General features: G+C 38.7%; 1 protein-coding gene across 2 annotated transcripts in view; it reads left to right on the top strand.

Moving 5' to 3' along the window:
• CHCHD7 (coiled-coil-helix-coiled-coil-helix domain containing 7) overlaps positions 1-5,230 on the top strand; it is a 57,182-nt gene extending 51,952 nt beyond the window's left edge. For both annotated transcript variants that reach the window (XM_081874902.1, XM_081874901.1), the window contains 3 exons: positions 2,300-2,391; positions 3,701-3,799; positions 4,858-5,230. In XM_081874902.1, coding sequence (XP_081731028.1) covers positions 2,338-2,391; positions 3,701-3,799; positions 4,858-4,962 — 258 coding nt within the window. In that variant the 5' untranslated portion in view covers positions 2,300-2,337 and the 3' untranslated portion in view covers positions 4,963-5,230. The remainder of the gene's footprint in view (positions 1-2,299; positions 2,392-3,700; positions 3,800-4,857) is intronic.
• Positions 5,231-14,308: the final 9,078 nt, after the last annotated feature.

The following is a 14,308-nucleotide window of genomic DNA, read 5'->3' as shown; positions in this document are numbered from 1 at the left end:
GCCTCCATAGACAAGGTTATCTAGTTGAGGAAGCTGTTTAATCTTTTGTGATGACTGCACACACAAAAAAAGTCTTGTGGGTTCCAAAGCTTTCATCTTTACTGATAATTACTAATAATTATAATTAATGACTGCCACCTGAGAGAAGCAAAAAATATTTAGGTGTTTCAAAACAAAAAAGACCTGAGGTGTAGAACAAATGTAAGAACAAATATATGTTGTCAGCACATTAGTATGAATGGCTGTGTTAAGAATTTAAATTAAAACGCTTAAGGAATTGTAAGAAGGTAGATTTGTTCCCATATATCTAGACTTGCATGCTTTAAAAAAATGAAACCAAAGCTTAGAAGGTGAACCAAGGTTAGAGAGCACCATTGATGAGAAAGTGGTTTACAAATTTAACAAATATTCCGATTAGCTGGTGAACAATGTATGTATTTTAACCAAAAGTTTGGAATTGTACTCATTAGAATACAAACCTCCTTGGATGTGTGACTTGGTCTAGTCATACTGGCCAAAAAATTAAATCTAAATTCTCTCTGCGACAGTACTGTTTCTTGGATGCCTTGCAGATGTTAGTAGTATCTTGCCAATATTATTTCTGGTAAGATTATAAAAGTAAGCAGGTTTTTAAAAGTGCTGTTCAGAGTGTTTTATGAAAGTGTATTTAGTTCTCTCATAAAGCATACTGAGTCATGGATTTTTAGATGATGCTGTGATAATGATGGGAAAATCTGAAGTGATGATGTATTGTAAAATATGCTACTGGCACCTAGAATCTGAAGTATTCTTCCTTTTTTCTAAAACATGATTTCTATTAAATATTTTCCATAATACAAAAAATAGCAGCTTCAAAAGATACAAATAGCACAAATAAAATACAGAGTCCTCTCTTCAAAGTAATTCTTAGCTCTTACCATTCACAGAAGCTCCTCCCAGTTGTTGTCTAGGATCTTTGCTTTCTCCTCCCAGCCTCTCGCCCTGAGAGACCAACATTTTTCTTATTTGAAGTATTCTTCCAGCTCTACTTTGAGGAATCATTTCTAGCCAAACTGAAGCCTATATGTTTCTAATTACAAATATCTACATTCTCTTCAAATAATAGTTCGGTCTTACGTTAGTAATATGTTTGGGGCAGGGGTGAGGAGCCTATGACCCACCTGATGTTGCTGCACTACATTTTCAAATTTCACTGGTTTTCCACTGAATGCAGTAAAGAGAAATGTGAAATCTATGAGAAGTAAGAGGAATGAATCTTCTGTTATATCAAAATCTTGCCACCATATTGCGGGAGGGATATGGTTTACACTCTCCCTGATTACATTTTTTAAGAATTTGAAAGCACTTTACTTACATAAGTGCTAAAAGTATTGCTCATTCAGTACAGCATCACAGTCATAATTTTCATAAAGACATGGTTTGTAAAAACTTGTGTTGGGTCACATACCAGCTGCAAGGGGCCACCAAGTAAGGATATCGTTCAGACCATGGCTTTAAGCTGGTTAACTTAACAAACCACAGTTCTAGCACAGTTACATTTGTTGCTCCATCTCAGAAAGCTGTTAGACTTTGAAGATTGGAATGAATTTATGAATGCTAAGCAGATGGAAAATGAAAGCAGACTGACAGCTTTAAACTATGGTTATGAATCTTAATCCTATAAATTCTAACAATAAAGTAAAAATAGTGGATTTCCTATTGTACATTTGTAAGTGCAAGCCATGGTTAGCACAAAACCTGTGATAACATATCTGCATTGAGCCAGGAGCAGCACTTTAATCTCTAGCCTTACTATTGTTAAATTATAAGAGATTTGCAGAAGTATGAATTGGCTGTGAAACAGTAATTTAAAACATTGATTTAAAACATTAATTCAACTTACTGAAAGACAAAATAATAATGGGCTATTCAGTTCTGCTTTCTAATTTTTCAGTTTCAAACCATGGAAAAATGGGATTTTGCCCCAGTTTGAGAGTACTCTCATGACTCTACATAGAAGTGACTTGGCTGGAACTTGTATTTTCCTGCTCACCTTAGCAACCCATTTAGCTGCTAGCATTGGTCTGCATTAACACATAGGATGGCTTTTGGAAATTTGATCTCTGGATTAAATCTATAGTTTTGGTGGTGGTATATGAAGATAATATTCAAATGTTAAATTTTGGGGTGAGAACCTATGTGCTTCCCCCCACCTGCAAAAAAGTACTGCTGATAATATGCACCGCTCCTTGGAAAATGCCTTAAATCCTAATTAAGAGAAAGCCAGTTTTGCTTTTTAAAACCTCCTCCTTTCTTCTAGGTGTTATCTTTAAAGTACCACCACAAACCAATATCTTTATGCCTAGAAAACTGCAACGTCTTCGAGATCATGACATAAATCCCTGTCTTGTGGTAAGAATGTGAATTGTAGTAAACAGATTCTTTTTGTTAGTATTATTATGTAGTTTGAAGCTTGCAAGTTATTTCAGTTGGCTATACACTATTAGGCATTTTAAAACATTTGAATAGTTTTTGTATTCTTGTAAAGTTCCATAAATAGAACCAATTTGTTGCCATCTGTCAAAAATGCAAATATACACCAGGATGCCTTCTTAAGTACAAACTAGTACAGAATTGTTTGTCACTATAAATATTTTCCTTTTCATTAATAAGGTATTTAAAATTTGTTATCAAAAATACCAGCCAGCTGGAGAACAAAGGATACATATGTAAAGAATCAAGATTTTTTTTTTGTTCAAGCCACACAGTCTTGATATTTTTCTGTCTTGTAGTTTGAGGTACTGATTTCATCTGACAACACTGAATCATTAAATAGTTCACCAGAGAATAGGATTTATTGTTTTTAACAAGTATATATGTCCTAATTGTACATTTTTGAGACAAGTCAAAGGGAGAAAGAAAGATAATCACATCTGTGATCCTTAAAAAACCACACCCCAAACACCTATTAGTCCTAGGAAGGAACATAGTGATCCTTCATCATTCATTGCAAATGAGTGAAACAGAGCCATTTTTCTCCTACCCCACATTCTGTACTAACTTTTTTCTTTGTTTTGTACAGTTGTTTTCTACAAACTTTAATGTGAGGGATAGGATCCCATTAAATTATATAATCAGTTAGTTTAAGGCATTCTTAGTATTATATGGTCTGAAATACAGAATGATTTGATTTCTTGTGTGCCTGGTAGGCAGATTGGATGATCCCCTGGGTTAATAAGTTTTGGTGGTTTTTTGTTTTTTTTAAACAACCATCACTCTTGCATTTGCACATTAGTTGAAATGTATTTCTTGGCACAGATTGTTAGGGTTTTTTCCATTTGGGAAATAACTTAGAGGCATCCTGACTGCTGTTAATGACCTTCATCTAGATGGCTGAGCACCAGTCTATTTGAACTTAAAACTGCAAAGCAGTTGAGAGTCCTTTCTTCATAAGCTTCTCAATTTCAGGGTAATCCTAATGGGCATTTCTCTCTTAGGTACTCAGTGTAGCATGACTTGCTTTCTTCTAAATATGCTTAGGATTGCAGTTTTGAACCAATCTTCTGAGGAAGCAAAATGAATACCACTTAGTTCGTACATACAGAATTTCAGCTTTGTTGTTCAGCAGCATTTCAACCAGTATGTGTGGCATTTAAAACATGTGGGAAGTTAATATTTGTCCCCTATTGGCTTTTTAAGTGTATCTTGTTTCATATTCAAGGAAGCAGATGCCTCTAGCAAATGCATGGATAAGAATAACTACAATAGAGATGCATGCACCCTGTACTTTTTAAAATACAAGAGCTGCAAAAAGTTTTGGGTAAGTAGGCTAATCACACTGTAATCAGAATGTTTGTGGTTATCCGTGGTATTTTTTTATATCTGAACTTGCAAGATCATGGAAATGGGTTTAGCACTTTAATTAGCCATTGATCCTGGAAAAGCTGGCAATTTTAACGAGGCAAGATATTTTAAACACAATTATGATGGTGATACTCACATAATCCAATTTCTAGAATTTAGATGCAGACCCCAGTCCCAATAAGAGTACAAGAGTTGCCTTACCCTAGGCCTGCAGGAGCATATGCTTTTGCAGCCAACTTGAGAAATAGATCAAAACTAGATAGCATTGACTTCATGTGAGACAGTGGACTCACAAAGTAGAGCTAGCCGGATGCTGTTATTCATTACAGCAACAACACTATTTCCATCTTTGCCCAGGTAGTAGCTCCTCAAGCTGACATCCTTGCTAAAGCTGCTAGCACATCTCTAGCTCTTCCTTGGTAGTAAACTAAATGCCCATGTATGGCTAAAGAGGGAAAGTTAAAGCACAGTGCTCTCCAGGCAGTTCTAGGAAGTGCAAACAGTCCAGTTCAGATTTGTGCAAGAAATCATTTCAGGACCACGTTCCATTTCCAAACTGCTCGATCGTTGCTAGTGTGGATCATTAACAGTTCACTTGATTGAATTTCACTTTAGATATCTGATACCATTCTCCTTTAACCTGCTTCGCTTTGAATCAGTCTTTGCCATCTTAATGGGCATAGCTATGCAGGAAGTTCATGACTATTTTGAGTTAACATGACTTCTCCAACTTTAGACTCTAATTAAGCGGAATATTTTTAGCAGAGAAAATGCTGCTTTTTAATTAGCAAATACATTGCATTTTATGTGCAAACTGGTTTTGGTAGGTTGTCCCCTTGTACCTTTGTATTGCAGCATAATTCTTGTAACCCAGTGAAACAAGTAGGGGAAAGTTGCCAATATATCAGCTTTGAAGACAGCTAGACTTCCAGTTATCTAAATATTTAAAATACTTATTTTGCTAATAATGAAGATAATTTAATTCACTGCCACACTGATTCTCTGTATTTCTAGAATGGGATCGTGATGCAGAGAAGAAAAGATGGAATCAAACCAGATATGCCTACAGCAGAAGAGAGAGAGAAGATCCTGGCATCAATTGGAAGAATACCGTACTGATTGTGCAGTGTTACAGTGGTGTTGTTGCAAGCAAGGCATTCTGGAAAGAATGTTGAAAAACACCTTTAGACTAGGTGGCTCTTGTTGCCACCTTCTTAAACACCTTTGTACAATACCCTTCTGAATAATAATTTAGGCTATTGCCTCTATAAGCTGGTTTTTATTGAAACGAATGCAGAAACCTGAAGCCTTGATGACTATCGGAAAGTAACTTACATGGCATGTAAGAGAAACGTTTAGTAATAAATCAGCCTTTTTAATGATGAAACTATGGTTTTTATTTTTTATGCTATTAAAAAGCAAAAAGTTGAATCTCATAAGATTACAAACAGTGGCAAATAAGAATTTAATTTGAAAGAAAAAGCCTAGGTTATACTATATTAGGAGAAAGAGTGAATATTGTTCTGAAAGAAGGAGAACCACTTTTAGTTAGATTTGCTTTACATAATTGGGGGATTCTCTAATTTGTCTATAGTAAATCAGTTTTGCAATTCTATCAATATTGCACATCCTGAAAAATGAAACACTTAATTGGTGTTATGCTATTCTTCATTTCAATACTATATTCTCACCACAGTAACAGATCTAGTTACATCTTCAGTATCTCCTTTCACCAAAGATTGATTCAAATAATTCAGTAGTATAGCAACTGAGTCTTCTGATAAACTATCACAGAACTTCCTATAAACCAACACTATTTCCCACCAATTATTACATCACAATTCTGGAATTGTGTAGAAGTTGAGGTACGATTCAGCATATCTCAAACTGTCATCAGTTTGCAAATTGTGATGCATCTTTAGCATGTTTCCTATTGAGTTCATAGAATCATAGAATTGTAGAGTTGGAAGGAACCCCAATTCCTTCAGTGCAGGAATCTCAATTGAAGCATTCATGATAGGTGGCCATCCAACCTCTGCTTAAAAATCTCCAAAGGAGAGCTCTTCTGAGGGAGCCCACTGTCAAAACAGCTCTAGCAGTCGGAAAGTTTTTCCCTAATGTCTAATTGGAATCTCATTTCTTGTAATTTGAAGCCATATGTTCAAATTTCATTTTGTTTGGACCCAGCTCTCCAGTTTGTTAAGCAGTTAAGGTCATTTTGATTCTCAATTCTGTCTTCTGCAGCATTAGCCACCCCTCCCAGTTTGCTGTCATCTGAAAATTTGATGAGCATCCCCTCAGTTCCTTCACCCTAGTTGTTTATAAAAATGTTGAATAACAGCTGGCCCATAACAGAACCCTGCAGCACCCCACTTCTCACTTTTTTCCCAGGAGGAACCATGGACTTTGTCAGGAGCCTTACTGAAATCAAGATAAACTACGTCCACAGCATTCCCCTGATCTACCAAGCTTATAACTCTCATCAAAAAAAGAAAAAGGATTTATCTCACATGGCTTGTTTTTGAGAAACCACAGCATCCTTATCTAAGTGCTCACAGATCTGTTCTAGGGCCTTTTCTGGTATTTATGTCAAGCTGACCGGTCAGTAGTTAGTTGTAAAAAAGTGGCATGTGGAAGCGCCTCACAAGATGAACACAGTACCAACAGCTGCAGTCTTACCACTGATACAGCATGTTGCTTAATCAACTAAGTTCAGGCTTAAAGCCAGGGCATATTTTCATTTGACATTACATAATATTATTCCAAAGTTACTGTACTAGTCACAGCTGGCAAAACTGAACAATAGTGGCTAAACTGACCCTGTAAATATGGAACTGCAACTCTCATCGACCCTGACAATTGGCTAGGGTTGATGATAGTTGTAGTTCAACAATATCTGGAGGGCTGGAGGTTAGCCATTCGGACTCTAAACAGTGCAGAAACCAGAATGTTATGAAGTTACTGCAACACATTGTAAGAAAACAAAGAGATATTTTCAGCTGCCAAAGACTGAACTGACACAAAATCTTTGGAGTGCAACATTGCAACAAGTTCAAAGAAAACCTGATACAACATGGTCTAGCTACTTCTACACTTTTACAATCCCTAATATGCCTACTTTTGCCTGCCCCTACATGTTGCATCCTACTTCTGTTTCTGTTCAGCTGCTAGCTTTATTTTTCATTTCATTTCTCTATCGCTTTATATTTTTAGGGGGGGCGGGGCGGGCGGAATCTCAAAAGTGGTTTACAACCTACATTAAAATATTAAATACAACAATCAAGAATAAAATGTCACTAACTAAAATCAAGTATACATTCCAAGCAACATAATGAACAGGAAACTAAGATATTATCTTAAACGATTTCAAAATATTACAAAGGAGGTCAACTATAGAATGCGCATTTAATGCAGCAAAGTGAACAAAAAATATATCTTAAACATTTCAAAAAGAACATTACTAAAGGAAGTCAAATATAAAATGCACATTTAAAACATCACATTTAAATTAGTAATAAAATAAAAACATATAATGCTGCCAGTAGTGGGTGGTGGCTGTGGAAGCTCTGGTTGGGTCTCTACTGAAAGAGAGGCAAGGTGTTCTCTGGCCTGTTCAGCTGCTTCTGCTTTTGTAGCTGAAATAGCTGAAGTGAATTGGGGCCCCACCTTTGTATGCTGGGGGGAAAGGCCTTGTAACAATGGGGAAACGTAACCTGGAGGTCCAATGTATAAGGGTAATTAGGAATGCATAAGGGAATTCCCCGATGTATAAGGGAATTAGGAAAGGAAGAATCCAGTGTGTTAGACCTAATATGTCAGAGTAGTAAACCTCCCTTCAGGGAATGTTGTGAGTTCCAAATTCCTCCATAGGTGACTTACTCATAAATAGTCTGGTTTCCTTCTAGTGTTCCTTTAGCAGCTAAGCCTGATTTGATTTGAGTGCCTTTATTTCTTGAATGCTTGTTAATTGATGTAGTCTACAGCAATGGGCACAGATTTCATACAATGCTTTTGTGAAAAAATAAACTATTTCCTCTGAAAACATCAGCTGAGTTAATAATTTGTTGCTTGTGAGCAGTGGAACATATAGAAAGCAAAGGATTACATTAGGAATCATCAGATTTATGAGACTTATTAGTCATTTGTTGCACAGAGGTCTTCAAGCAACTTACAACATATTTTAAAAAGCACATTGTTTGTACGCGTATTATACAAATATATGGATATTTATGTATCACATACAAAAACAGGTGCAAGTCATAAAAATATATAACACCCTCCCTAACAGCCTCAGGAAGCTTTGGAGCACAAAGCAGCAAAAACATCTTAGTCCATCCAAAGCTTGGGGGGAAAGGTAAGTTTTTACCGGATGCCAAAAAGAAATTTGTGAATGCAGCAGGTGGAGAGCATTTCACACGAGAGCCATAATGGAAAAGACCCTTTCCCCTGTCATCAACTTCAAATAAGGAACCTGAAAAACGTATGTACTGTGGGTGGTACATTTCCACTGAGGCTTTTTGCCTTCATTCTTGGGATGAACTGCTGCATTTTCTAACTTTGCTGGGAATCATTAGTGCAATAGTGTGACTAGTCAGCTCTGGCAGTGTGTAGGCTGCTTGCTGACCGCTGTGACTGGTTGTATTTTTTTTAATAGTGTTTAATTAGCCTTCCTCCAGCTTTATCCCTAACACAGCCACTCTTTGTGCCAGAAGCCACCACCCATCAGAAAACCTTTACCTGTAACTGAGCATCCAGGGGTTCTGTTTCTTAATTATTCAGTAGGCTGGTCCATGCTCTGTTTTTCTTAAGCCTGCTTGACCTTGCTCATGTCTGCAAGAGTAAGTCTCTTTAGCCTTGGCTAGATCCCATCTGCTTGCCTCCCGTATAACCTTGCCGCTTAGCAATAATTTTTCTATGGTTAGCCAGGAGCCCTCCATCTATTTCTATCTCTATCGTACAAACAAACTTAAGTGTGAGTCTATAGGTAGATTCAGCAATATATGTTTGAGTAGCCTGGTTATTGTTACAACTGATTAGCTTGTAACAACTAACCAACTTGCTATTCTGTATCATTGCAATTGGCACACCAAGCTGCTAATATATTTTACTCACTGTCTCCCATTTCGGCAGAAATTTAGACTAAATAATATTTATGGAGAAATTTATTGACTTTTCTAATTCCTCCAAGTATGCAATAATATTTTGACTTTGGTAAACTGGTATGGACAATAGTAGCTGCTTTGTGCAGTGAAATGGAACATAACCAGAACGGCTTCCATGAGCACACAAGAAACAAACAAGTTCATATATAAGTATAAACTGAGAAAACTGGAAGCCTGGGAGGCACTGAGCAAACAATAAAGAGCAAAGTCGTGGTCTTCATGTTGATTAGGCGACACACAATAGAAAACCTCAATAGGAGTCAAACTCTGTAGCATTATTGGATGGCTGGAAGGCATATAGAAGGCATATAACACTCAAATATTGCTTCTTCACATGGTGGTCTGCCATTTCCCTCTAGTTTCAGGATCTCCCCTGTATGATTAAAGTTAGTATTCTCCAACACACACACACACACGAGAGGGAGAGAGAAAGTATAGGCCCGTGAAGGGGAAAAATACTGAGTGGGGAATTTATATAAAATATAGGAGTGATATAGAATATAAAATCACAATATTAAAATAGTTAAAACAAATAACAATTGTAAGAATAGTGTGGGATATAGGGTACTCATGCTATATGCACCTCTCTGGGGATGGGATTCCACAGAGAAAGACATGTCCCAGGCCACCATTCCCTGTATAGTGGTACCTCGGGTTAAGTACTTAATTCGTTCCAGAGGTCGGTATTTAACCTGAAACTGTTCTTAACCTGAAGCACCACTTTAGCTAATAGGGCCATCTGCTGCTGCCGCGCTGCCGGAGCACAATTTCTGTTCTCATCCTGAAGCAAAGTTCTTAACCTGAAGCACTATTTCTGGGTTAGCGGAGTCTGTAACCTGAAGCGTCTGTAACCTGAAGCGTATGTAACCCGAGGTACCACTGTACTTCTGATTATACTGGAACTACCAAAAGGCCCTCTCTCTGTTTATCTTAACAGCTGAAAGGGCATGTAGGTTTCAGCTGTTTGTGGCCTGTTTATGGCTTTAAACACCAACAGGAGCACCTTTAATTGGACAGGTTAACAGGTTATTTGAGCCCTAAATGAAACCCTGGCCAGTAACCTGAACAATGCATTTTGGAATGGTTTAAGTTTCAGTAGCCTTCAAGGGCAGTCCCATACAGAGCGCAAGGCAATCCGGAAGTTGAATGGAATACAGTGGCCAAGCCATCTCTGTGTAATAGGGTCTGAAGCTGGAAACAGGTACTCCAAAGCCACTAAGGCCAACATTGGCTCCAGGAATATACCCATGACACAGACTTTTTTCTTGCAGAGGAGTATAAGGCTGTTCAGAACAGCCTCTCTACTCACTTATCAGACAAACAAAAATCTCACAAAATGGTATTTTCTTTAACATCTTGCCTGATGGGGGAATTCTGCAAAACTCAAAAGCTTGTTCACTATTTCATGACATTTTAATTGGTCTTAATAAAGATATTTCCTTAATATGGCTTATAATTGTCACTTTCTGAATCCAGAATTCCAAAGAGAACTCAGGATTAAGCCAGTTTTTCATAAGTGCATATACTAGAATTGCCTGCTAAACCTAACAGATGAATTCATATTGTGTCTTAAGTAAACTTATAATGTATCTTCCTGCTGCCTTACTGGTGTTTTTAATGACATCTACTTATAGACTGTTGTTGATATGTTGTAAGCTGCCTTAATATGTTTTATGAAAAACTGCCTGTAAATTTTCAAATAAATAAATTTTAGTATACCTGTAGCAACATTTTATCTCTGAAACCTGCCCCCCCCCAAAGTTGAGTTTCTGTAGTGAAATCATAGTTCTCTCAAATGATTGGGTATGACTTTTCTATCTTACTGAAGTTGGTAGCTCCTCACAATTAGCAAGCGCCATAAATAAAATATGTATTATAGAGTGAGAAGTGGATACTGTGGAATGCAAAGTTCAACAGTGGACTTCTGAAAATATATACATTCTTCTGGTTCTTCCATCATTTCCTGGTTACTGAAGCTGGAACAAAGCATCCTTTTGTTGCCAATCACATGGTTCTCATTAGGAGGGAGCTTTGATTTTTGTTCTCCAAAAAGCAGAAGCATGCATTTAGTAAATTGGAGGTATTTGAAAACTTTACCTCCTGTCTAAGGTGCTGTTGGTAACCTCCGGAGAGGAGGCAAAACAAGCAAATTTTCCTGCAATGAAATAAGTTCAGTTTACGGTCTTCCACTTTTGGAAGAACTGTACCTTAATAAAATGCCACACTGTATAAAGTGTCACTACTTGTCTGTATCATTCATATGGTTTCTGTACTGTTGCCTCAGATGTTGCCTCTGTAAAGTAAGAGGTTGAATGATTGCACGTCTAGAGTTGATGAATTGTTTTCTTTTTCTTTCTTTTCAAAATATGCAAAGATCTGAAAGATAAAAGGCTGATGGAACACCGTTCTAAATTGAAATGGAAGCAAAACTGTTGTTTTTATTCAACAGTTTTATTCAACAGTTTTACCAGTTAACCCAATTTAGACAATTATCACATCAATGAAAGTATTCCCACTATGGATTTCTGTGCAGGAAAGTGATTTATTTGCTAAACTTACATATCCAATGGCTACTAAAATCACAGAGGTAAGCCTGGGAGGGGTAAGGTGGCAACTGTTGCCGCTACTCTAATTTTTATTTAAACCTAGAACTACCTTCTACTCCTAGAACCAGATGGGAATAGATTGTTGCAAAGATAAGTAAGCATTACCTCGTGTCCTTCAGGTTTTAGATTGGTTTCCGGGTGAACATATGTGGCTTGGCACTTTTGTTAATCCTTTCTGTTTTTAAAAGCAAACCTCGAGGTTCATGGAAATTTTTTATCTGTGTTTCTCAGGGCTGAATGAGGGATGGCAGAGTTCCACGAGCATAAATATCCAGTAATTAGAATTTAAGAAAAGGTTTTGTGAAGAGAGAGATATATTGGGAGCTTTTCACATAGCATCATGGGAACAGATGTTTTATCTAGACAATGACAGTTGGGCACAGAATGTTGGGCTATATGGAACTTGGGCTGAAAAGTGATTCTTAGTTTTCAGAAAGAATAACATTTTATTTTACAACAAAAGCACAAAAGCATTGTAATGGGAGATGCTAAGCATCACACAGACTGAAACTGCTCTATATAGCAAAGCTTGGTTTCAGTAATAAATCAGACAAGACTGAGATAAGGCTAGTCTGCAGCTTCTACAAGTGTGAGTCAAAATCACAATGTTGCTTTCATCTATTCAGAGTCCCCTCCCCAAACATAACCAGGAGTTAGAAAGCTAAAGAGAAACTGGACACTGGAACGTGTGCAACTAAGTGTGTGTACCATGAGCCAGTGTGGTGTAGTGGTTAAGAGTGGTAGACTCATAGTCTGGTGAACCCCGCTCCTCCACATGCAGCTGCTGGGTGGCCTTGGGCTAGTCACACTTCTCTGAAGTCCCTCAGCCTCACTCAGCTCACAGAGTGTTTGTTGTGGGGGAGGAAGGGAAAGGAGAATGGTAGCCGCTTTGAGACTCCTTCGGGTAGTGATAAAGTGGGATATCAAATCCAAACTCTTCATGTGGAATTTCCAATGCTCAATTAGATGACCTGAGAGGGCTTTATGACGTTTGGTCAAATATCCTCCCCTCCCTATCTATATGTGAGTCTCTGCATTTGTGAAGCATTCCGTATTTTTAGCCCAGAGATGGAAAGAAGAAAGAGTCCCTATCAGAGAGGAATGATGGACTATGCTGAAATGGCAAAATTGACTGGAAAGCTCAGGAACCAAAAGGACAAAAACTTTAAAAAAGAATGGGAAAAAATTATAATTTATTTAAGAGACCACTACAAGCAGATGAAAACATTAGCAGGGTTTTAATCTCACTTGTAACAAATATTATGGACAATATAGATTGATATAAAACATAGACTATGGAATAATATGCAGTTGTAAATATTGACAAAAGGACCCATGGAGGGGATTGGGGGGAAGTCTCATGATTCAGAGTAATTTCTATATATGGATATGCATTTGGATTGTTACAATTTAATAATAATAATAATAATAATAATAATAATAATAATAATAATAATAATTTATACCCCGCCCATCTGGCTGTGCCTCCCCAGCCACTCTGGGCGGCTTCCATAGAAACCAAAAATACACTAAAATATCACACGTTAAAAACTTCCCTGAACAGGGCTGCCTTAAGATGTCTTCTGAATGCCAGGTAGTTGTTTATCTCTTTGACATCTGCTGGAAGGGCATTCCACAGGGCGGGCGCCACTACCGAGAAGGCCCTCTGCCTGGTTCCCTGTAGCGTTGCTTCTCGCAATGAGGGAACCGCCAGAAGGCCCTCGGGGCTGGACCTCAGCGTCCGGGCAGAATGATGGGGGTGGAGACGCTCCTTCAGGTATACTGGACCGAGGCCGTTTAGGGCTTTAAAGGTCAGCACCAACACTTTGAATTGTGCTCGGAAATGTACTGGGAGCCAATGTAGGTCTTTCAAGACCGGTGTTATATGGTCTCGGCGGCCGCCCCCAGTCACCAGTCTAGCTGCCGCATTCTGGATTAGTTGTAGTTTCCGAGTCACCTTCAAAGGTAGCCCCACGTAGAGCGCATTGCAGTAGTCCAAGCGGGAGATAACAAGAGCATGCACCACTCTGGCAAGACAGTCCGCAGGCAGATAGGGTCTCAGCCTACGTACCAGATGGAGCTGGTAAACAGCTGCCCTGGACACAGATTTGACCTGTGCCTCCATGGACAGCTGTGAGTCCAAAATGACTCCCAGGCTGCGCACCTGGTCCTTCAGGGGCACAGTTACCCCATTCAGGACCAGGCAGTCTTCGACACCTGCCCGCCTCCTGTCCCCCAAAAACAGTACTTCTGTCTTGTCAGGATTCAACCTCAATCTGTTAGCCGCCATCCATCCTTCAACCGCCTCCAGACACTCACACAGGACCTTCACCGCCTTCACTGGTTCTGATTTAAAAGAGAGGTAGAGCTGGGTATCATCTGCATACTGATGAACGCCCAGCCCAAACCTCCTGATGATCTCTCCCAGCAGCTGCATGTAAATGTTGAAAAGCATGGGGGAGAGGACAGAACCCTGAGGCACCCCACAAGTGAGAGCCCAGGGGTCTGAACACTCATCCCCCGCCACCACTTTCTGAACACAGCCCAGGAGGAAGGAGCGGAACCACTGTATGACAGTGCCCCCAGCTCCTAGCCCCTTAAGACGGTCCAGAAGGATGTTATGGTCGATGGTATCAAACGCCACTGAGAGATCCAGCAGAACTAGGAAACAGCTCTCACCTTTGTCCGTAGCCCGCC

This window comes from Podarcis erhardii, assembly GCF_964252035.2.
Source record: "Podarcis erhardii genome assembly, chromosome: 8".
NCBI classification, from domain to species: domain Eukaryota; kingdom Metazoa; phylum Chordata; class Lepidosauria; order Squamata; family Lacertidae; genus Podarcis; species Podarcis erhardii.
This window is presented reverse-complemented; position numbering and strand designations above follow the sequence as displayed.